The sequence below is a fragment of the Nelusetta ayraudi genome, unplaced genomic scaffold (assembly GCF_046127955.1).
Source record: "Nelusetta ayraudi isolate G7.1 ecotype Tasmania unplaced genomic scaffold, CSIRO-AGI_Nayr_v1 ptg000048l, whole genome shotgun sequence".
Classification (NCBI taxonomy): Eukaryota; Metazoa; Chordata; class Actinopteri; order Tetraodontiformes; family Monacanthidae; genus Nelusetta; species Nelusetta ayraudi.
The window spans coordinates 17,365,213-17,386,808 of NW_027466098.1; the positions used below are offsets into that span (position 1 = coordinate 17,365,213).

General features: G+C 42.5%; 2 protein-coding genes across 3 annotated transcripts in view; both read right to left on the reverse strand.

Annotated features, from left to right (window-relative positions):
* LOC142895598 (rho guanine nucleotide exchange factor TIAM1-like) overlaps positions 1–3,400 on the reverse strand; it is a 42,029-nt gene extending 38,629 nt beyond the window's left edge. Inside the window, exon 1 of the mRNA XM_076036781.1 lies at positions 3,260–3,400. The gene's annotated coding sequence lies outside the window, so the exon portion shown is untranslated. The remainder of the gene's footprint in view (positions 1–3,259) is intronic.
* Positions 3,401–3,631: 231 nt separating this feature from the next.
* LOC142895602 (SR-related and CTD-associated factor 4-like) lies at positions 3,632–19,997 on the reverse strand. Of its 2 annotated transcripts, none has more exons than XM_076036793.1 (18): positions 19,789–19,997; positions 18,786–18,869; positions 18,662–18,706; positions 18,398–18,559; positions 18,174–18,291; positions 17,888–18,012; positions 17,667–17,804; positions 17,500–17,573; positions 17,173–17,254; positions 16,893–16,973; positions 16,556–16,635; positions 16,166–16,347; positions 14,340–14,440; positions 14,129–14,242; positions 13,868–14,024; positions 13,675–13,769; positions 5,055–5,175; positions 3,632–4,830 (listed from the first exon to the last, which is right to left on the reverse strand). In XM_076036793.1, the coding sequence occupies exons 1-18, from the start codon at positions 19,816–19,818 to the stop codon at positions 4,418–4,420; spliced, it is 2,202 nt and encodes a 733-aa protein (XP_075892908.1). In that variant the 5' UTR covers positions 19,819–19,997; the 3' UTR covers positions 3,632–4,417. The 2 variants fall into 2 exon arrangements, with proteins under 2 accessions (XP_075892908.1, XP_075892907.1); XM_076036792.1 differs by having other exon boundaries at positions 16,556–16,629; positions 16,887–16,973.
* Positions 19,998–21,596: the final 1,599 nt, after the last annotated feature.

The following is a 21,596-nucleotide window of genomic DNA, read 5'->3' on the forward strand; positions in this document are numbered from 1 at the left end:
GCTTTTAACCGACGGCACATTTCTCATGGCCACAATTGACTTTGTGCGGAGCATCTAATGCTGCTGTTACAAAAGTGCAAGACCGCGCTACAGGGGCGGGACGCTGGCGAGCTCAGACGTTGAGAAGACCATCTGACGTCTGTCAGCGCATGACAGATCCTCCCCCCCTTGTGACCTCACCTTGTCAAACGCTGGAATGTTTCGGGGGAATTCCTCTCCCACACATTTAAGCGATTAACAGCAGCAACAAAGACAACCGCAGCTTGTCAGCTCGTCTTGGCCTTTTCTCCCCCGACACGTGTGAAATCTACAGTGGCCGCAGAGGTTTCCAAGCGTTAATCATTGGCTCAGCGGCGCCGCAGCTGCTCCAGGATGAAACGAAGCTACACTAGCGGGCGGCTAAAAGGTGGCATTGTGGGACTCTCCTTTCTTATCTCGGCGAAGATGAAAGAAGGCGGAGTGATACGGCAGCGCGTCAATAGTGCTCCCTTAATGGAGATAGATGCCCTGTCAGGAGGAACAAGGGGAGGCTGAGCTCTCGTCTGAAATTCAGTACAACAGTGATGTCAACAGCGGTGGAGATGAAAGCGTGCTGCTACTCATCCATTCGTTTACATAGGCCCGAGAAGAAACAATCCCCGTGTGATTTCTTCAAACACGTTTTAGGAAGAGTCCAACAACCAAAAATTAATTTTGACACATTTCTAAATTTTAACTTGTCAGGACAGTTAAGGGATCGCTCGAGGATCTAAAAGCAAGGAAAGCAGAAAAGTGACCTATCCACGTCCTTGGAGATTCTAACACCTCTGTTCAGAGTAAGGGTGGAGGCTACAAGACTGTTATGAGAGCTGGATACCAGATTGGCAATATGGCAGTGTGGTAATTTTGCCCAGTGGCCATTCAAGGTACTGCAGCCAAAAAACCCAGGCTGCCCAAGAAGCATTTTCCCCATAGACTGAGATACAAAAATAAATGCCTGTAAGATGGCTGACAGGACGCCTCTAACCTGAATTGCGGTTCTACTGAATATTTTAAGTCATGGACTCAAAAATATATGTATAAGGGCCAGAAAATACCCAGAAGAGTTTATTCCCTACTTGATGTCACAGCGTCATACGTGCTGCTATGCCTCAGCTCGTTCTGATTGGCGGATACGTCCTGATGCATCATGAGAGTTACAGAGTCATGATGGGAAGTGACACTACTTGTACATGTTCTAGGTTCCTCATAATATGGAAGTAAACCGGAAGCCAAGCCCCGGAAGCAACTCCACTGAAACGAACGGGCCACCGTATTGGAGGCTGAGAGGAGAGGGGAGACAAAATGCTGTCAAGCACGTGAATTATTTTTGAAAAATTGTCAATTTTAACGGAAGTTGGGGCCACAGTAGTCCTATTACTGCGCCATAAACAAGGGCGACAGGCTAAAGTACAGCTGCTCTGATGTTTGTTTACTACCACTTCCCCTGACACTCTGGATTTAGTGCTCCACACGTCCTCTGCGCAACTTTGCCAAGGAATGGAGTTATTTGCCGGTGGGACGCAAATGAATAATTCACAAAGATCACTAGTGAGGGTGAAATTATGCGCATTTCGAGTAATAGATTCATGCGTCTGGTGGCACACTGCGGCACACGCATGGGGGGGGGGGGGACACAAAGCCGCTGATTGTACAAAAAAAAAGGCAACACAATTGACATGCGGGCCGATCTGGACATTCTTTCACGTGCGGCCACTCAAGTTGCCTTGAGCCAGCCTCGTATTAGTTTTACATGAGGACAAATGGAGATGCAACTCACAAGCACTGTTGTTGGCCCTCACTCTGCAAACCTGCCATACAGGTGGACTCAAGTTACCGCCCCGAGGACACGACGCCAACAATGAGACCATTGAGCCGGATGTCCCGCAGTTTTGTGCTTCCCTCACACTGTTCCTTTACCATACAGCCTTCGGGCCACTGTTTGGGTCGTGCACACAAGTCCTTGTTTCTAAATACACAGTGGTGAAATACCTCACGGGGATCACGAGTCTACAAAGTCACAATCTGTCGCGTATCACAAGCCAAACTAATCGCCATTTGTGACAAAGTTGTAATCTGGTTGATTGAGGCGAGGAGGGAACAATGAAGTATTAGGAGAGCAGAAGGTTTTCATCTCATCACGATACAGCATCAACTAAAGGCTTATGACAAAATCCTGTGCTGGGATATCATGAGTTATTTAATAAAGAGGCAAGTACTTTGCAGTCATAGCAGGTCAGCGTCATAGTTGTATAAGACATGCTTGGCAACGGTTAGAGTATTTCAGAAGAGGGGAAATCCTCCAGCTATACAATCCTTTGCTCGGTTATAAAAAATAAAATAAAAAAATAAAAAAAAAACGCGAGAAGACGTGGAGGGAGAAATGAGGATGAATGAGATGAGAGCCAAGCTACGATGGTACATGGTAGTGACACGGGACAGGAGCTTCCTGTGACGGAGCAAGGGGGTGATGCAGCAACAAAAGTTGACACCTTTTTTTTTAAAGGTCATTCCGAGTTAAGCAGCTGCACCAGCACAGCAAACGGCCCCTCTCCCCTTAAATCGCCCTTCAGCTGAGTCACCTGCAAAAAAAAGTGCAACGCACGACGGCGGCGCGTCTACCGCAAAGAAGGAGGAGAGCAGAGCCGAGCAAAGAAGGGGTTGGGGGGGGTCTCTCCATGCTTTGCGTTGCGTGCAACAATTTACCGCACTGGCCGACTCCATCCGCGGCTCCTCGTTTCCATCAGATGCAGCGGGAGGAGGCTGCAGGGCTGCAGGGCTGCAGACAACCACAATCCAAGGTGCTGCAACTAACAGGTCATCTTCGCCTGCTGCTGCTAACTGCTGCTGTTGAGACAGCATCCCATGCACTCGCACGCAGCCAGTATGGGATGCGAATCAAAATGTGAGGAGGCATCAGTATGTCCTCCAATCATTTGGACCGGGCTGGGTTGCCCGGTGCGCAGATGGCTGACAGGACGAAGCGACAGCTGGGTGACACAGGCAGCCCCGGTGGAAAATAAGAGAGAGGGAGATGAGGAGGAGGAGGAGGAGGAAGAAGTAAAGGGGAGGGGAAAACCTCTGGAAGGCTGTTAAACTTGTATGATTGAGTTTTTAAAAAAAAAAAAATGAAAAATGAAAAAAATAGCGGCGCTAGGACCCGGCGGAGAAACGATCGGTTACCCAGCATTTTTATCTTTATCATGATTCCGATCACGTGGTTACCGGCGTAGACGCGTACCTGTCATCGCCAGCCGGTTCCCCCCTGTCGGGCAGCTTCCGCTCCGGTAAGCAGCACGTCCGCGTCAATAATCCATCCGCGACTCCTGCAGCCTCTCCGGGGGTCCGACTCCGCTGCCTGCCCGCCCGACCGCCCATCCGCGGACCACGCGTGTTGTTTCCTCACGGCTGGGAGGGGGGCGGGGCTTAGCTTCCTTGGCGACGGCGCGCAAGTGGTTGGGTGGGAGGGGGCGAACGCCACCGCACGCTCAGAGCCAATCAGGTGCGTTTCTACCTTAGATCGGCACTTGGCGACTGCGAAAGAAACTTCAGTACAGCTGCTCGTGATATTATTATTTTTTAATCGTTGAATAAAATAATGTGCTAGTAGTAGTAGTTGTATTTTTATTTTATTTTTTACATTTGAATGACAAAGGAGTGATGATACACTTTGCTGTATTTCCCAACCAAACTATGCAGCGACACCTTTGTGGGGTTTGAAGCACACAACACAGAACCTTATGAACCACCCCCAGACGTGGGGTTTCAAGAAAAGTTATTAGAAATAAAACAAAAATAACATGATTAAGTGCTGGCACCTTTTCTATATATATGTTCACTGCAAGTATCCTCCTACAAGGCATGACCTTAAATTACATCAGACTGGTCGTGTTGAAAAGAAAAGTCACTTTACTCCCCTCTACTGGTTGTAGTGTGAACTTCATTTCTCTTTTAAATCACATTCCGTCATTGTTTGCAAACAGTAATAAATAATAATGACGATCATGATAATAATGACAATGAACAGGATGAACACATGGACAACAAAGAGTTTTGTTTTTTTTGCTCCAACAAACAAAAAAGGAGCTTAAAAATACAAACTTTGTCTCCGAGTTTACCTTTTAACAATTGGTATCACAGAAAGGAGCGTTAACTACACGGCTTTAAATTTACAACAAGTGCACGCATATCTACAACCTCATCCAGTATTTACAGGCTTTCGTTTGCGGTGAACAAATCGTGTTTGTTATATTAAAGTACGAGAACAAGTTTTGGTTGTAGAAAAGATATAATAACACAAAATTCTGTGGCACACAGTGTTCATAGAGTTGCACTCCATGTCCTTGTACTCATTAGTGTCTCACAAAGCGGAGTACCAGCGTCTGCATGAACGGGCCAGCTACCACCTTCCCCTGGGGAAGGCTGGGTAGCCGAACCCCGGCCTCCCATTTTGGAAAGGTGGCCCATCCCTGTCATCCATGATCTCCGGTCCCATGGCAGGGTGTCGATGGAAAGGAGGACCTCGGTGAGGGAAAGGCATGGGCATCCTTAACCTGTCCGGGGGAAACACGGGTCCTCCGGGCACCATTCCTGGGGGCATGTGTGGCATGTTTGGAGGATGAAGGTAGGGGTTGAGGTGAGGATTGGGCATGCCGGCAGGGTGCTGCATTGGCGGCATGCCTGGTCTGGGGCCGTGCATCGGCCCCGGGCCTGCAAGGCCCATCCGAGGTATCCCCTCATGGTCTGCGGGGTGTAATAGCATGCTTTGGTCTGCAGGGGGATCCTCTTTAGAATTTTCTTGAGGGTCACTTCCTGTTGCAAAAGAAGGGCAAAAGCTTGTGTTGATGAATGGTCAAAAGCAAAAAGCTTGGCAGAGAACAGTGAAGCACACAGCATGCAACCACGCACAATTCATTATCCAGAATGGACATTTAGCCCTCTGTTGACAGCCTCCCACTAAACACTTTGCGAGAAGTGACCCAATGGAAAAGACAATTTTAATAGCATGGGCCCTTCCTCCCGGTAAGTCTCCTCACCTGGCATCACTTGCGTGAGCTCTGGGTGCACCCCAGGGTGCAAGGACGTGGGCGACATCATGAGGGGGCTGTGGAAGCCAGGCGGACTCTTGATGGGTGCTGCTAGATCAACAGGTGGCATCTGGAAGACAAAGACACACAATGTCGCTGTTATTAAACAAGTGCAATGAGGAAAAAGCGTAGCCTACTTGTAGCTGTGAGAAGAGAGGAGATAAATCTGCATCAAACAGTCTTCACAGGAACATGGCTTTTTCTTCATGTCCTCCCCTTGAGAATTGCCATCATTTTTTTATTTAATTTTGCACACACACACACACACACACACACACACACACACACACACACACACACACACACACACACACACACACGATTCTGAGTGCTCTGAAGGTGCAACGATACTTCAAAGAACTGTCACACACACACACACACACACACACACACACACACACACACACACACACACACACACACACAGCTAAATGAAACAAGACTGCACTATTGTTTAAAGCTACTGTAAGAACACCTATCAAAGGATCAAACCAGAGGCAAACACACAACACTCAATACTTTGCTAAAGCAAAAAATGCAAGGGTTATGTTTTTTTGTTTTGCTATTTTAATTTAAGACATTTCATTCATGATCAAAATGTAAATATGAATATACACAAAGACTATGTGGATTCCGAAAGTATCTCAATGCGGGGTTATGAAGACATTTTGAAATAATTACATTTGAATTCTACTGTAAATCCTTTTATCAAGACAACTATTAGTATTAAGAGTCCACTCTAATAAGACAAAACTAAAAAGAAGCATACCAAAACCTGTTTTCTTTCCACCTGGTGGTTTCATCCTGAGGCTGCAAACTGTTCACCAAGGAAGCAGGCAGACCACACCCCCACCCAGACAGACCTTTTAAATATAACCATCTAAAGTTTAGATAGTTATATTTCTATATAAAATATAAAAAAAAATATGGAAACTGGTGTAAAAATATATGGCTCCGCTTATGTGACATACTCCAAGTATTTACAAGTTTTGTTTTTTTCAACCTGAATCATCCATCCATCACCCGCTTCTTCCTGCATTCAGGGTCACAGGGGTCAGCTGGAGCGTATTCCAGCTGTCATAGGGTGGAGGCACCCTGGACAAGTCCCCTGTTTGTAAAAAATCTTTCCCTTTGCGTTTCATTATACTGAATTATTAAATTCATGAATTTCTCTGATGCTCACTTGTTCTAAATAAAATGTTTTTTTCATGCCAAAGTTAATAAAAAGCTGTGACAGTTTTTTTTGAAGCAACTAAAATAGTTAAAATTGAGAAATCCCCAGCTGACTTCCTATAAGCTCGAGGGGATGAGTAGTTTAAATGACTAAATTGTAATTAATACATTCAGGTTGGTGTTTTTTTTACAGTTTAGACTGAATCCTCACTGTGACATAAGTATTACAATACCAAAGCAGTTTCTATTCTTGTGAATGATTATTTTTGGTTTTCTTAACACCAACATTACAACACTTTAACACTGGAAAATTATATCTCATGCATGCATCTCCGGTCTAAAATCATCAACACAAGGTTACCATGTACTTACAATGCATGTTAATGTGTTGCACAGGTCTGCTATACATGGGATTATAAAACTCACAGCCGACCAAATGCTGCAAGGTGATCACTGAGTGGTTGTCTTGTCAAACTCCACACAGCCAGAGCCAGATGTTGAGCAACATCACAGAGCTTGACTCAGCTAAAGAAGCTAAAAAGCTTCTGAATATTGAAACTTTTCCTCTAAACCCCCCCCCCCCCCCCCAAAAAAAAAAAAACAACTGGAGCAAAGAAATTTACTTATACTTAAAGTTGAGATTTCTGTGTCTGTGAATATGCCAATGCCTGAATTAAAGACGGCATAACTTTACTTTAGTACTTGTTTATAAAAAGTGATCTCTAACATAAAGACAAATAACTAAACGATAGGAATTCTAATTTCAGTTTGTCATAGATAGGCTACAATTAAAACCACTGATTGTTTCGCAAGAATTTCATGACCTTATCACGCCACACTATATGAATAACCCTGACTGCCTTCAATGCACACTGCTGTGCACAAACAAAACATTCCACCGTACAAATCAAAACATGACACAATCCACAGTGATCAGCACTTCACTGAATGAAGTTCCTTGGCAGTCAAGGTACAGCCACAGAACGTCAGATAAGATCCACAATGACAGAAACTCTCTGGGGATAGAAATGAAGTGATGGTCGCTCTATGATTGATTTTGATCCAAGTACTTTGTGCTGTGGAGACGCTGAGAGAGCAGAGGGTGGGGGTGGTAAGGTAGGATATAAAATAAAACCAGCCACTAGGGAGGCGATCAAAGTTGGTCCTTTCAGACAGCTGTCATTACTTGTTATAGTTTTGGGTTGTTTTTTTTTTCAGATTTTATTTTTTTGGTTCAAAATCCTCCGTATTTTTTTTTAAGAAAAGAAAAATAAATACATAAATGAATAAGTAATTAAATGAGCAAATGAGCATCTATGTCCATTTTCACCTTGATTTCCTTGACTTTAAAGCCACTCGTGCAGAAAGTAATGCAAACTAAGGAAAAGAAAGTAACTTTTTTTTAAAAAAAAAAATGTAATTAAATCTATAAATAATCAGTGCGTTGCGAGTTGAGTTAATTCTTCTGCCCTGACAAAAAAAAAAAAAATCACACAAAAATATTTTATTCTCTTCTAGCTCCGAAAGGTCTTAAAATGCAACACACAAAGGTGCAAACCAGATCAATATCAGATCATATTTGAAAGTGAGACATCATTCAAGCTGTGGGTATTATTATTATTTTTTATATATATATATATATATATATATATATATATATATATATATATAATATTAAAATTGCTTGGATGGTCTTAAATATTCACACTTGACAGAGAAAGTCAAGTACTTAAGGGGCAATATTTTCCCAACACAAAGCTTATATTCCTGTCATCTGCTGTCAACTTTAATACAGCCATTGGGGGGCACCAGAGCTGGACATTTCTTAATACTCCTCACCATAGCTTGAGGTGCTCCAGTTGTATATGTAATATGCACTTCAGTTATAATACAAAAATAAATACATCCGTTTTCAGTTGAGGTTGAAAAAGCTTTGTCATTAGGGTACATTTACAATTTTCATCTTCTGATAAGGTTATAGATGCTGAATGAAGGCCCTAACAGCACATAAAACAAACACTCAAAACAATCCAGAATGTAGTTTTTCAATGAGTGATGCTGACAATCCTTTGACGCAGCACAACTGTGGTCTAGTGCCAATGTCGTTTCACTGTCAGCAGAAAACAAAGGATTCTTTTCATCAGCTTGACTTGTGAAATATACCAATGAGACACGCCCTGCCTGAGTGTGACAAAACTTTGGGAGCATATTTAACCACCTGCTGGATCTGCGTCGCTCATCTTAAAAAGACAGAAATGAATTTTCATTTCGGAAAAGAAAAGATCTATTACATTATTCATAATTATTATGAATTTCCTTTTAAAAGTAAGCAGTCATTACCTTCCAATCAGTCCACGCACCGTCCACGCGTCGGATTCAACAGCACTCACCTTAGTGAGTCCTCACGCAAGTCTGATGTTCTTCACACACATCAAGATCTCTCATACTAGTTTTAGCTGAAGATTTACCAGTTTTCTTTGGGGTTTTGTTTTTTTAAATAAAATATCACTTCACACGAAAAATGAATGGAAGGAGAGGACCGTTCAGAAGTGACATAGTTTTTGACTTTTAATCACAGAACCTTTAGTGATTTTTGGAATGTTCGGATATTGGTTGCACAATGCAGACTGAGCATGACATTCCAGTGAGCATGTAACTTCTCATGAAGTATGTGGCCAATAACTGCTTGTTTTCTTACCGACATGAATGATTTAAAAAGTTTCTTTTTTTTCACTTCCCAATTAATTATCAGTAACACTTTGTCATGTGTAACAACTGATTGTCATATTGCCATTTACTTTTTCAAATCTTATTATAGGGTCCTATTTTACTTTTGAAAGAAAAACCATCAGTTTAAAACTGAAGCTGACAAGATGCAATGAAAACATCTGCGTTATATGTTTGCTTCTGTATTTCTCCCAGAATTTGAACACATCGTCTGACTGATGCGAAAATGCATGAATGCTGCCTGAGAAGATGTAAATTCTGGTCAAATTCCACCTTTACAAGAGCACTACTTGGTTAGAGGGCAATGGGAGACTGTCTGGCATGAAATTGTTATAATAAACCTTTTTTTTATATCTACATAAAGACACGACTCACAATGTGTGTTGCAGCAGGGACACTGTCTTTGTAAAGTTATTCAATTCAAAAACCAAAATGATTTCAGTCTCCCTGCTATGCAAGCAGGAAATCCCCCGGCCATTTTTCTATGCCTCTCTGCTGCTTGCTGGCAAACCGGAGGAGGGGCCATACCATGGCTTGTTTTGGAAGAAAAAAAAAAGTCCCACCTTCTCCTGCTCTTGTCCATTTGGTTTCTCCTGACAGTCTATCCTTTTGTGCAACAAACAGAGTGATTCTTGGTCTTACCACAACCCATACATGCCCGAACAATCAGCCAAGGTACAGAAGCTGAGATGCCTCAAAGACGGCCGGCAGGGTGTCGACGCAGCAGCTTTTCTCGAGAGATTACCAACGGCAGAGACCAAACGGCACGAGAACGCATGTCTGCGTGCCGGCATACAGTTTCTGTGTGAGGATTTAGCTGTCGGAGTTACGATCATACCATAGAGGGAGACTGGTGCCTGTGGGGGATCATTTTGTCAAGTAGAAAATCCCTGTGCCTAATACCCAAGGGATAAAAAGTTGAATAGTTATAGTGACTGGTGCAGACAACGCGGGCATAAGAGAAAAACAACAGCCCTGAAAATTAAGCAGAAAAAGTCCTGGGGCAAACAATTATGACTCCATTTACTGCTAATGGCATGCTGTAGATCTAACAAACGGAGCCCAACAAGTGAAGAGCCCACATAAATTTTAAGGCTACTTCATGAAAGGCCTGGTTCCAATCCATGAAGAACTGCAGGGCATTAAAGAGCCTGTTGAGAATCGTTTCTACTGACATTTTTGTCAATGAATGAGTTTATCCCTCGGTTCTCCAATAGCTGGAAACTGCTTAAATTACACAAAATACCACGTTAACTCTGGTCCTCTGTGGAGGTTTGGGCCTGACTGTCTGGAATTTGTCCAGTTTTGCCTCTTTGCACGCCCTCCTACTGTAAAAGCAGGGGGGCAACATTAGAATCAGGATCAAACCAGTGGTCCACGAAGTTTTGAGGCACTGCGTTGACGTGAGGGATGCACCATTTCCCAGCTTACAGGGGGCGGGGGGGGAGAACAGCCGTGTGAACGTCTACCGATGGAACCAGCCGCACACAACTCCCAGCATGAGCTTTAATACGGCCACTGAGGCAGAGGAGGAAGAGGAGGAGGCTGCAGTCGAGAGTCAAGCCCTACCTGTCGGTGACAGTGACGAGTGTGGTCCGCCTCGGGGCTGCAGTGAGCCGATGGTGCCATCGCTTGCACAGTTCACCTGGCGCCGCTGTGCCGCGGCGGCAAATTTCACGGACGCCGGCCTCTTTTTTCCTCTTTTCAAAGGAAATTTGTCAACTGGCCGAGGAAGAGGCAACCACGTGCTGCGCGACGTCACGTGTGGACCGACGGGCTTTAGATCTAGGATCTTGAAAATAAGCTGAAAACCATCAGCTGACGCCAGCAGGAGGTGGCGGGGGCATCTGAGCACTTCAAAAGTGATGTTATGTAATACACTGAGACAATGGGTGTGGCCTCAAGAGGCAGCGGGATAGAGCAGTAGCTGTAGCTTCTCTTCCATTAGAGAAAACCAAACATTCAGTCACTTTTCTTTGGCTGTGACGCACCATTAAAATACATATATATATATATATATATATATATATATATATATATATATATATATATATATATATATATATATATATATTTTTTTTTTTAAAGACACATTTGGACTACAAGGGGCAGTAACCCAGAGCTGCACTTTTTTAACCAGCGAAACATTTTTGCAATAATTTCAAACTTGACAAAAAAAATAAAAATAAAATAAAGGTAGAGAAAGGTAAAGGTAGAGAAAATGATGCAAGCCAACATGTGAAATTCAGTTCACTGACATAAGGTATGCGCCAGCGGTGTAGTCCGTGATACGCAGGTATACGGCGCATAATCAATAGACAATGTTCCGAACTATCGTACAACCGCTAAAACCGATACGCATCAGTCCGTTGTTTTTTTTTTTTTTTTAATACAACGTTCACGTTCCCATTTAAAATGTGATTAAAAGGATCTTTTATGTTCAGATCTGTTTGAGAGGCAGTCACTGCTTTGGTGCCGCCCTCGCCCCCTCCTCCTAAATACCCATTAGAATGAACTAGACTACACCACTGGCACGCACACAGAATTAGTGCCGCCACGACACTGAAAGTCCAAAGTGTACACGGCAGTTCCAATCTTCTTGTCCGTATTGTTCTTCCGAACTGTCAAGTGTCAGTTTAGATTTGTGATATAACATTGCTGTGATAATTCTATGACTGATATTTTAATCACAATGAAGAGCTGTACAGTCATTTCACTGAATCGTGGTTCGAGCCGACAGACACCTTTCAGATTCCGTCACTCTAAAAGGGGCCGTCATATGGTCGTCCGTGGAACTCGATTCCACCATGCCTTTAGAATCTGACATCTTGACCGGGCCGGCAGACAAAACAGTGACCTATCAGTGCCCTTGGTGACATCACAGGGGACTGATATCTAAAACCGCCTGTTTTAGCACACAAGCAAGCGAAAGGGGATAAAATATTGACTTGACTGGGATTTTCCCTGACAAACTAGAAACACATTGGAAGAAAACAATATTGAATTTCTGCTTGCGACGGAACCTTTAAAATCAATCCAGGTTAGAATCAAGTTAATAACAAATGCAGTAAAAGGATTTCAATCACACTTTTACTCAATCGGTCTTCACAGATTCTTTTAGGGATGATATTAAAAAGGGATAATATTAAAAAAAGCATTACACCAAATGAGGGAAACAGATAATGCAATGTTCATTTTGATACACCCATTAGTGAAGTCACAGACAATTTTTCACACACTTCTGAACTAACGGCTTACCTTGTCATGCCATCCATCTTTCCAAATTTTGTGTTAAAGTCCCATCGGCAGGAACAAACATTCTTGCTCTCAAAACGTGTGAGGAACCGCTCTTCACAGTCAAGAGTGCAGCTCAGCAAACCTGCTCAGTACGACTGGCTGGTAAAAAAAGTGCAGCTGAACCACGTGGAAACCATTCCTTCCGCACGCCATCGTGACAGGCCGTTTGCTTGGTTATATACTACACATAACCACAGTCACCACACTTTATTTCAATACCTTTTAATTCAGTGAGTTATGATATAAACGGGTCAAGATGCAAAATATTTGGAAGGATAATAATATTTATGACGTCTATTAGCAGAGGAGCTTATCAGAATTGTGGAGAAATTTGAGATTTTAGTTTTTTTTAGGTAAGATAATTGCAGAAATTCTAATAGTAAATATTAAGGTTATGGTGTTTTGGAAAACATTTCAAATGCTTTAAACAGCTTATTGCCAAGTATTTAAGCCTGATTAAGTTTGAGTGAAACCATCGAGCACGCATCTTCTTTTGGTTGTGGTTGGCTCGCAAGTGTAAGTGCAGTAATCATCCTCAAGGTGGCAGCAGAAGTGCAAAAGGCAAGCAGACCAAAACCTGGTTGATCAGGCCGCTCTTGCCAAGTTTCCAAATGAACTGTAATGCGCTCTGTGGCGAAAACGGGATCCACCCTCAATCAAAGAAAACACACTAGGAAAACACTGCAGGCCTCTTGGCTAACTCCAGAAACCAGTGTTGTGAATTCTGCCGCGCAAACGCACCTCTCAGCACGAGTTGTCGTGGCAACAGTGAGGAGCTTTAAAAGACTCTGTTGATTTTGGTGCTGGTGCTCAGACCGCAACACCACGTGTTTGTCGAAGACAATGATTTGTGTAAATTGAGGCTGTTGCCACTATGCTTATCGCAATCGAAGAGCAGTTAAGGGATGAACACCCTAACGCCGCCCCCCCAGGTGTAAATTAATCGCACAAATGCCGCTGCATTTTGGTTCACTTCACTTCACCGAAAGATCCAGAAAGGGGGAAATAAACGGACATGAAATGAAACCAGACCAGCTAAAGATAAGAAAACAAATTGTCGAGCTTGAACATTTGAATTTTGCAGCATCTTTGAGCAGAACTACCTGAATTGCAGCCAGTGTGCACTCTGGTTGAGAAAAAAAATCTTTTTTTTTTTTTCACACCCCACATAAACATAACAGTCAACCTTTACATTTGTATTCGTCAGTGAAGAAAAAAAAATAAGAGGGTTGTTCAGATAAGCTCCACTACTTGTGTGAAAAATAATTTATTCCCCTTTTTGTGCTCACAAAATGAATATAAAAGCATAAATGAAGTCAATGACACAACATTAATAAAGACCATAACGTGTTAAAAACTGCATCATCATTACCTGCATGTGAGCGGCGATGGTTCCGTCTACTGGAATGCTTTCCAGTGCTCCATTTCCAAGGGCCTGCTGACTCTGGTCCTTGGATTTATTCCACGCTGCACAAAAAAAAAGCAGAGAAAGGAGACAGAGGGACAGTTTGAAACAGAATCCACAAGGACAAAAAGTAACAAACCGTGAGAAAGAGCTACCTTACCAGGATTTAAGCTCTCCTCGTCCAACATTCCTCCTTCGCGATAAGTGTCCAACTCCTCCACTTTGACTTTGGCCCAAGGAATGTAGGTCACTCCTCGCTCCACATCCCAGAACTTTTTGTGCACAGATTTTATGCCTTTGTTTAACGCCCACGCGATCTATGTGAAATGACACGAAATCACTGTTACAATGACGCAATGCAGTCATCATCACCACGCTACAAGAGCGGAGCAAAAGCAGTGCTTGTCGGGAGTCGATGTACCTTCATAGGCTTCTGATTGACTTTGTACGACCCCCGGCTAAGTTTGTTTAAGGCTGTGTTGGCATCTTGCCTGTGAACCATAACAATGTAGGCGCAACCCCTGGGAGGAATCATCTGGTCAAAAAAGCAGATTAGACAACACTTAATTTTTTGTCAAGACCGCAAAGGATTTACACACACGTGATTATTTTACATAAAAACTCAGACTTACATTAATGGATGAAATTTGACCAAACTCCTCCAAGAGGGACATCACGTCAGACTGCTGAGTTTTCTTGTCCAGTTGTCCGACCCAAAGTGTAGTACTGCAAACTAAGAGCAAAGCCTGATCAGCAAATGCTTGACGTCGTGTTAATCCAGTGGTTGTCAAACTTTCTCTGTCACGCCCCACCTTGGAGGAAGAACATTTTTCATGCCCCCCCAACACAGCTTTATGTTGTGCTCCCATCTCCTCACAAAGTGCAGAGAATAGCAGCACTTTCAGAGGTCTTGTTTTGATGAAATTGACCACATCAACAACATCAGTCATGCGACAACATCACATTTGCTACCTGCCACACGAGATGACATTGAGCGTTGCGTGCACTAAGTCATAATACCGCGCCAGTCGCAGCGTAGGTCACGTACTGATGCAAAGGTGTTTGATTACGTTCTATCAGCGCTGGAAAACTGTTCATTGTCCTCTGGCTTTTTTGCTCGCGCATTAGAAAGAAACCAGAGCATACGCCGAAACGATCGCTGCGTGGCGCGAGCCGGCCGCGGAGGTGCACCCCGCTTCAAGTCTGGCGTGAACGACACCATCATTCCGCAGCTACTCGTGGAACGATTCGACAGCCAAAAGTGGCCAACAACAAAGAACACTGGCCACCGCCGGACTCCTGAATTCTTCTTTTCGTCCCTGTCAAATATTTGTCCATCCTGTGTCCCTGAGCAGCGTTTCTCTTAGCTACAACCTACTGAACACTTTTTGTTAATTGTTCCGACGTGGAAAAAATTCAGACGTGAAAACATTAGTTCCCCCGGGGGCCCTGTCTCCCTCCCGCCCGATGTTTCGCGCCCCCCAAGACGTGACTCTGCGCCCCCCTACGGGGTGATAATCTGTTAATGTAATCTTTTCTTTCACTTTCACTGACGCAGTCTGTCTAAAGATGTAATGCCCACTGTTGCGAGCCTTGCAGCCTGCGGTGTGTGGGAAATTTACTTACAATAATATTAAATAATAATGTAGCAGACTGCAGACTCTTCTGTGTTATGTGCGAAGAGGGAGGTGTGTCCCTCAAAGTTGTCGTAGGGGGACGTGAGCACCGGCCCTCCGAACACGCACGCAGGCACGAAAGCACACACACACGCACACACCATTCCCAAACAAGCAGAGAGCGCTGGGACACACAGAGAGCGGTAAATATTCACGTGACAAAACACGGAAGTCTGCTGGCTTAGGGTTTACTGAGAAATGTCTCCCTTAAAATGAGGCCGTTGCTAATTGTGGGAAATTAATATCTTGAAATTACTGATTACTATCATGCAGCTGCTGAGTATGTTATCAGAACCATTGCCATAGCCTTACGTGTGAGAATAGAAGCCAAGAAATGAGAGGCCGTCTGCTCCCGTGAGAGCGGGTGTTGTTGGAAAATTTGTTGTTTGACCTTGTGTGCAGATAAAACCAACATAGACGCAAGTGCGGCTGGCATCCTGAGAAAACAGACTCCAAGACGACAACATCCTCCTCAAACTGACCGGGCCGTGAGAATGACTCATTCTCACGATGCATCGCTGCCATGACAACCATGGGCTGACAAGCACCTGTCGGCGCAAGGAGGACCCCGGTCACGCCCCGCCGGCAGAAGGAGGATAACGGATGACACCTCGAAGGAGGGGGCACGCTTCTCGATCCGGAGAGAGACTTAATACTGAACTTGTTAAACTTTGACTACTGGCCTCGTCTCCGTTATTCCAATCAACGAAAGCGCGAGGGAACCGGGGAAAGGAGGCATCTTCCCTCAACAAGTGTAATTCATGTTCCGCGACAGCACTTACCGCTAAGCGTCTGGGGTTTGACAAGGGGAAGTCCTCTCTGTCTTCGCTCTCTGTCTTTCTCTCTTTCATTTTTATCCTGCGAGTGAGAGCGAGACCTCCAGCGGGATTCTCTGGATCGAGAGCGTCGATGCCGAGATCTTCTGGACCGGGATGAAGATCGCGATCGTCTTCTCCTCGGCGACCTGAAACACACAAGGCATTGGGAAAGGTCTCACTCAAATGTTACATTTTTCAGAGGAAATGCTTTAATATCACATTTAGCTGAACAATGGCAGCTGAGAGTTAAGTTGCCTGCACGGCTTTTAGCAAAGTGTTTACACAAACTGTACAAGGTATCCAATATGCTTTCACCAGACTATCCTCCTGTCTGTACTTTATACAATCTCTTACCTGGAACCCGATCTAGACCTCCAGCTGTGGCCTCTGTGTCTGCCGTCACCCCTCGCATTTGAGACTTCTCTTGAGTTTACCTATTTGGAAAAACAATGTGGAAATTTAATTTTCAAGAAAAGTTGAGCATCTGGGATTAATTTTAGGCTGACTAAAGGCCAAGAGTCTGAGCAGTAAAAGTTGCATTGCATGGAAATTTCTCCCCAGACTAAGCAGGAAGCGTTTTAACATACTTAGACATGAGTAATGAAATTTCCTTCACAGATACAAAGATGCTTGGATACAGACTATTGAAGGGAATTTAGCTTCAACAACAACTTGGCTTTGAAAGAATTACCTGAAATTGTGAATAAGCCTCATCTCCAGGACGGCCATCTGACAGCTTGTGGTGTTCACCACGACTGAACGCTCCAACATGCTGAAAAATAACATTACACTTTAGGTTCCCACAAAGAAGTTAAGATAATAACAACAATAAAGACTCCTGGAGTACTGATTTGTATCATAATTTGGACCTACATATTTTAACACATTTGGTAAAATGAATAAAGGCACTTGTATATAACCACAATGACTGCATCCACCTATTTTCTGTGAACAAAATGTTATGTCTGTACCTCTGCATGAGACTGTCGCATCATTTGAGCATTCTGTGACAGGTGACCAGGAAACTGGCTGTGAACATTTTCTGGAATTCCCCTGTTACGGGAACATACATTATGGTTAGTCAAAAACATAAGTTACAAATACAGTTGAACACATTAAAAAAATAAAAATGTGATTGAGGCCTTTTAGTTAAAACATAGAAAATTGCATGTAATCACAGAGCAAGTGTAGGCAGACATGCATCAAAGATGTACGTATATGTTTTGTATCTAATTCAGCATTTCAAAAGTGTGTGTGTGTGTGTGTGTATGTCCAAAGGTAGATTACGTTATACTCACGGATGTTGATAACTGCCGTCTTTGGCCGTCCCGTCCTCTGGCTCGTCATCATAGTCAAATCGGTCGAGGAGTTTCTGAGGAATACATACATTACACAATCAGCTTATTATAAACCTAATGTTTTCGTATTAAATATTTACAACAGTAACATAATGCTAAAATGTTACCTCAGCTAAAGAGCTTTTCTTTTCAGGATGAGAACTGTGCTGGGCTACGGGCATCTCTGACTGGTTTGACATGTTGTTTGCAAAGATAGTTGCCAGCGTTTTGTCAGTCTGTTGGAAGTTCTGTAGCATCCTTTGAAGCTAATGAAGACAGAGCCATAGGAATATCAGCATACATTCATTTGCAATGATTTAAAAGACAGAAACACCAATTATTGACTTGCCTCTTGGCCATGAGGTGACTGAAACAACTGTGCCACAGCAGCTAAAGCGTCAGAACTCGGTAGCTGGGATGTAACAGGCTCAGCTGCACTGGGGACAGTCGGTGGTATTGTGAGATGGCTGGGAACTGTACAAATACAATAAACAAGCAATAACAGGTTTGTGATATTATGGAAGGCAGCACATAACACATTGGGCCCCAGTACAACAATACTCTAGCATACACATCAGGTGCATTTATTCAAACATGAACACATACATTTCAGAGAACTAGAGAAGTGTATTGACCTTCCAAAGCAGGAGGAGTGATAGTGACTCCGTTCGCCATATCCATCAAAGGCTGAATGATGTCCATGTCAAACACACCATTCTTTTGCCACAGGTTCAGAACACGAAGAATTTTGCTCTAATAATAAGAAAAACAAAAGTCACCCCATTATGAAACAGTGATGTTTTTTTTGTCTGTTTGTTTTTTCATTAATCTCTTGGACAGCAAGTCAAAATATAATTACCTTATCATCCTCTGGGCAATGGTAAAGGTTCTGAAAGGTATCTGTGAAGTTCTTTAAGAATCTGGGTCCAAATACATCCTTGTCAACACCAAACTGATGTCGTGACTGTCGCACAATGGAGTCAACCACATACAAACCAGGAACTTTTAATTCTGGCTTGCACTGAAAATGAAATATTAAATGAACATATGTCAACAAACAATGGAACATTTCTTTCTGCCATTATACATCTGCAACTGCTCTTAAATGTGAGAAAGCACATACCTTCTTGATGAACTTTTCAACAATCTGCACGACGTGTTTGTAAAGCTAATGAAAGACAAATTTTTAGCATTATTTACATTACATAATAACTGAAAGGAGATTAAACAAACAACTAATATATTACCTTTATAGCTTTGATGGCCGATTTTGTAACGGACATCATTTTCGCACGGGATATTGGTGGCTTCAAGTCAATCATGGAGAACAACTGTTCATAGAAAGAGAGAGACAGAAAATCATTTATAAACTAATGAATGACAAATATTTTTAGGATAGGTATGCTACGAATTGCAGATTGTTTATTTTTTTTTAGCGATCCTTCATTTTAACCTTTAAGACAAATGCAACACACAAAAGACAACAGAACATGAAGCATTGAAGTAATACTGCAGATAATAGCAAAGCTAAAGCTCATAATTGTTAAGATAAAGAGTCAATATGTGATTAATAACATTAAATGTGGGTGTGAGAAATGGGAAACTGGGCCAGCAATGGCTAAAAACTGCACATATGACGGTTTTTTTTTCTCTCCACCTTAAGTCAGATACGTGCTATTTGTTCGGTCTTTCTTTAGCATTTTCAACATTTTATGACGACTATGGGATTAAAAACCGACGTCGACTTTGAGGACTTTAAATTCTTATACCAACACTTATTCTGCACCATGTCTACTATGAATATAATGAAGGAACCACTGACACGCGAGCTTAAACGCTTTACAGCGTTGGGTTTGTGTGTTGTACATAATACAAATATGCGGCAGCAGCTTCAAAGTTACATCTAAAACGGTAAAGCTAGAACGTAGTAAAATAAATAGTTGTAAAAGTAAATGAGGTGCATCTTCTTGAATGTCATTTAGCGAAGTTAAAACCAAAATGACAGGCCTCACCATAACAAACATTGCGTAAAATAGGCGTTTTTCGAGTTGCTTAGCAAACAGTTGCGAAGAAAAACAAAACCAATGCAATGCGGACTTTGAATATACACATCACATGACAATTGGCGTCTACTCTCATTAAAATTCGCCACGAAGGCAGTAATAAGCTGCAAACGCTTAAGGTTGACGTTTGTCCGTGTTAGCGTTAGCATCTTTGCTATTTGACGGTAGACGAAACAGAAAACTTTACCTCCGTGTTAAACGCGTTTACTGCATCCATTGTGGCTGTTATTGTTGCTTGTCGCAATGCAAACGAATATTTCCTATCTGACCATAACCAGACGTTGTAAATTGGCTTAGGATGGGGTGCGCAGTATTGACAACACTATTTTACAAACGCTCCGAATGATAGGCCGCCCACTGGCTTTGCTATGTAAGGAAATGCTAAGCGCTAGTGTTTCCTTCGCGGGTCCACCCACGGGCGATATTTTTTTCCATAGGACGGCAACGACATTGGACGTTACACCCTTGTCACTTGCGTATTTGCTATCCAAAAACAGTTTCAAGAAGCAGAACATTAGCAGGTGGTCATAATATTGTAAAATATTCTGTGCTACAAATCAAACGTTTAATCTAGCAAATTAATTAGTTTACTAAAAAAAAACTAAATGATTTTGTCTTTAACCTGATGCAATCAAAGAGGGCGGTGATTATGAACCAATCAGGGACGCAGAGTTACGCGGGCAAGAACTTCTCCATCCTAGAGGGAAAAAATAGAATGTTTGTTACCCAAATGCAGTGAAAACTTGACACGATGGTGACAAGCGTGTTGATAAATATAATTTTTCCAAGAAATGTAGATCTTCGTTTCTATCCTTTATGGATTAGCTAGTTGAATTATTATTATTATTTATTTTTTTTGGAAGTCTGAAATTAAAATTAAACCATTTCAGGCACTGAATTAAAGTACCTCAAAAAAAAAATTGCATGACGTTAATTAAGGCATGTAATTCTTTGAACACAAGGAGGCACGTGAATTTCTTGTGGGAGGCAACCGAATACAGCCAGGAGATAAACATCCAGGCAAGAGCACATGTTTCCCCGAGGTTTTTACTTTCTACCTGGGAGTGGCGCTGTTGATTCGTTTTTGTTTTCGGAATATGACCCTGTCAAAAACAAAAACAACTGACAACATACACAACATACAACATACAGATTACTGACTTTCGGTTTAAGAATAATTGGGGGGGGGGGGGGGGGGGAAATGGAAAAACCAACACAAGAAAAAATCCGTTTAGATTACAGGAAACAACTGAATCAAGGACATGAAGTGCTTCTCTGGGAGTTTTCAATCATTATTTCAAATCCGCGGCTGTGTTACGCCTCCCAATGGTCAACCCTACACATTACATGTGTCCGTTCAGTCCCACTCGGTCGTCAAAAAGCAGTTGAGACGACACAAGGATTGCAGAGATGGCTCCCTGACATTCTGTTTTTTTTTTATTATTATTATTTGTTTGTTTGTTTTTTGACAAGTAGCTTTAACTTCATAATGGATTAACATATTTAAATTTCCACAGGATTTTGGAATAAAACTACTTTACACCTGATCCAACAGGTAACGGCAATGGAAAACCTGACAACTGCTGGTTCCTATGAATGGGAATACTACTATGATTATATTGATCCTGTAATTGTTGATGAGAGGAAACTAAAATACAACAAGTGTAAGTATTTCTTCCCAAGTTTATTTTATCTATATATATGGACACTATTTTGGATAATAACAGCACGTTTTCTCTTTCATTTTCAGACTCGATTGTTATAATATTTTGGATCATTTTGGTTGCATCTGTGGGACTCCTCTTTTTCATTTTAAATCTAATGTCCTGGGGTGGGACATTCCCAGTGTAAGTCACACTTATATAGATAGAAATGGTGAAAAGTCTTCATTGAATCAGCTGTCATGATGTCCCTCTTTATTTTAGGAGTCCAAGATCCAAGACCAAAGGGACTCGCAGAACATCTTGACCTCATTTTTCTTGGATCTGAAATCTT

Excerpts from the sequence above, each read along its gene's own strand:
- LOC142895602 (XM_076036793.1), bottom strand. The coding sequence starts at position 19,818 with ATGGATGCAGTAAACGCGTTTAACACGGAG. Across the intron at positions 14,441-16,165 it reads CAAACCCCAGACGCTTAGCG|TTTGCAGTACTACACTTTGG; the intron begins GTAAGTGCTGTC and ends CTTTGCTCTTAG. Across the intron at positions 14,025-14,128 it reads TCAATCAGAAGCCTATGAAG|ATCGCGTGGGCGTTAAACAA; the intron begins GTACATCGACTC and ends CATTTCACATAG.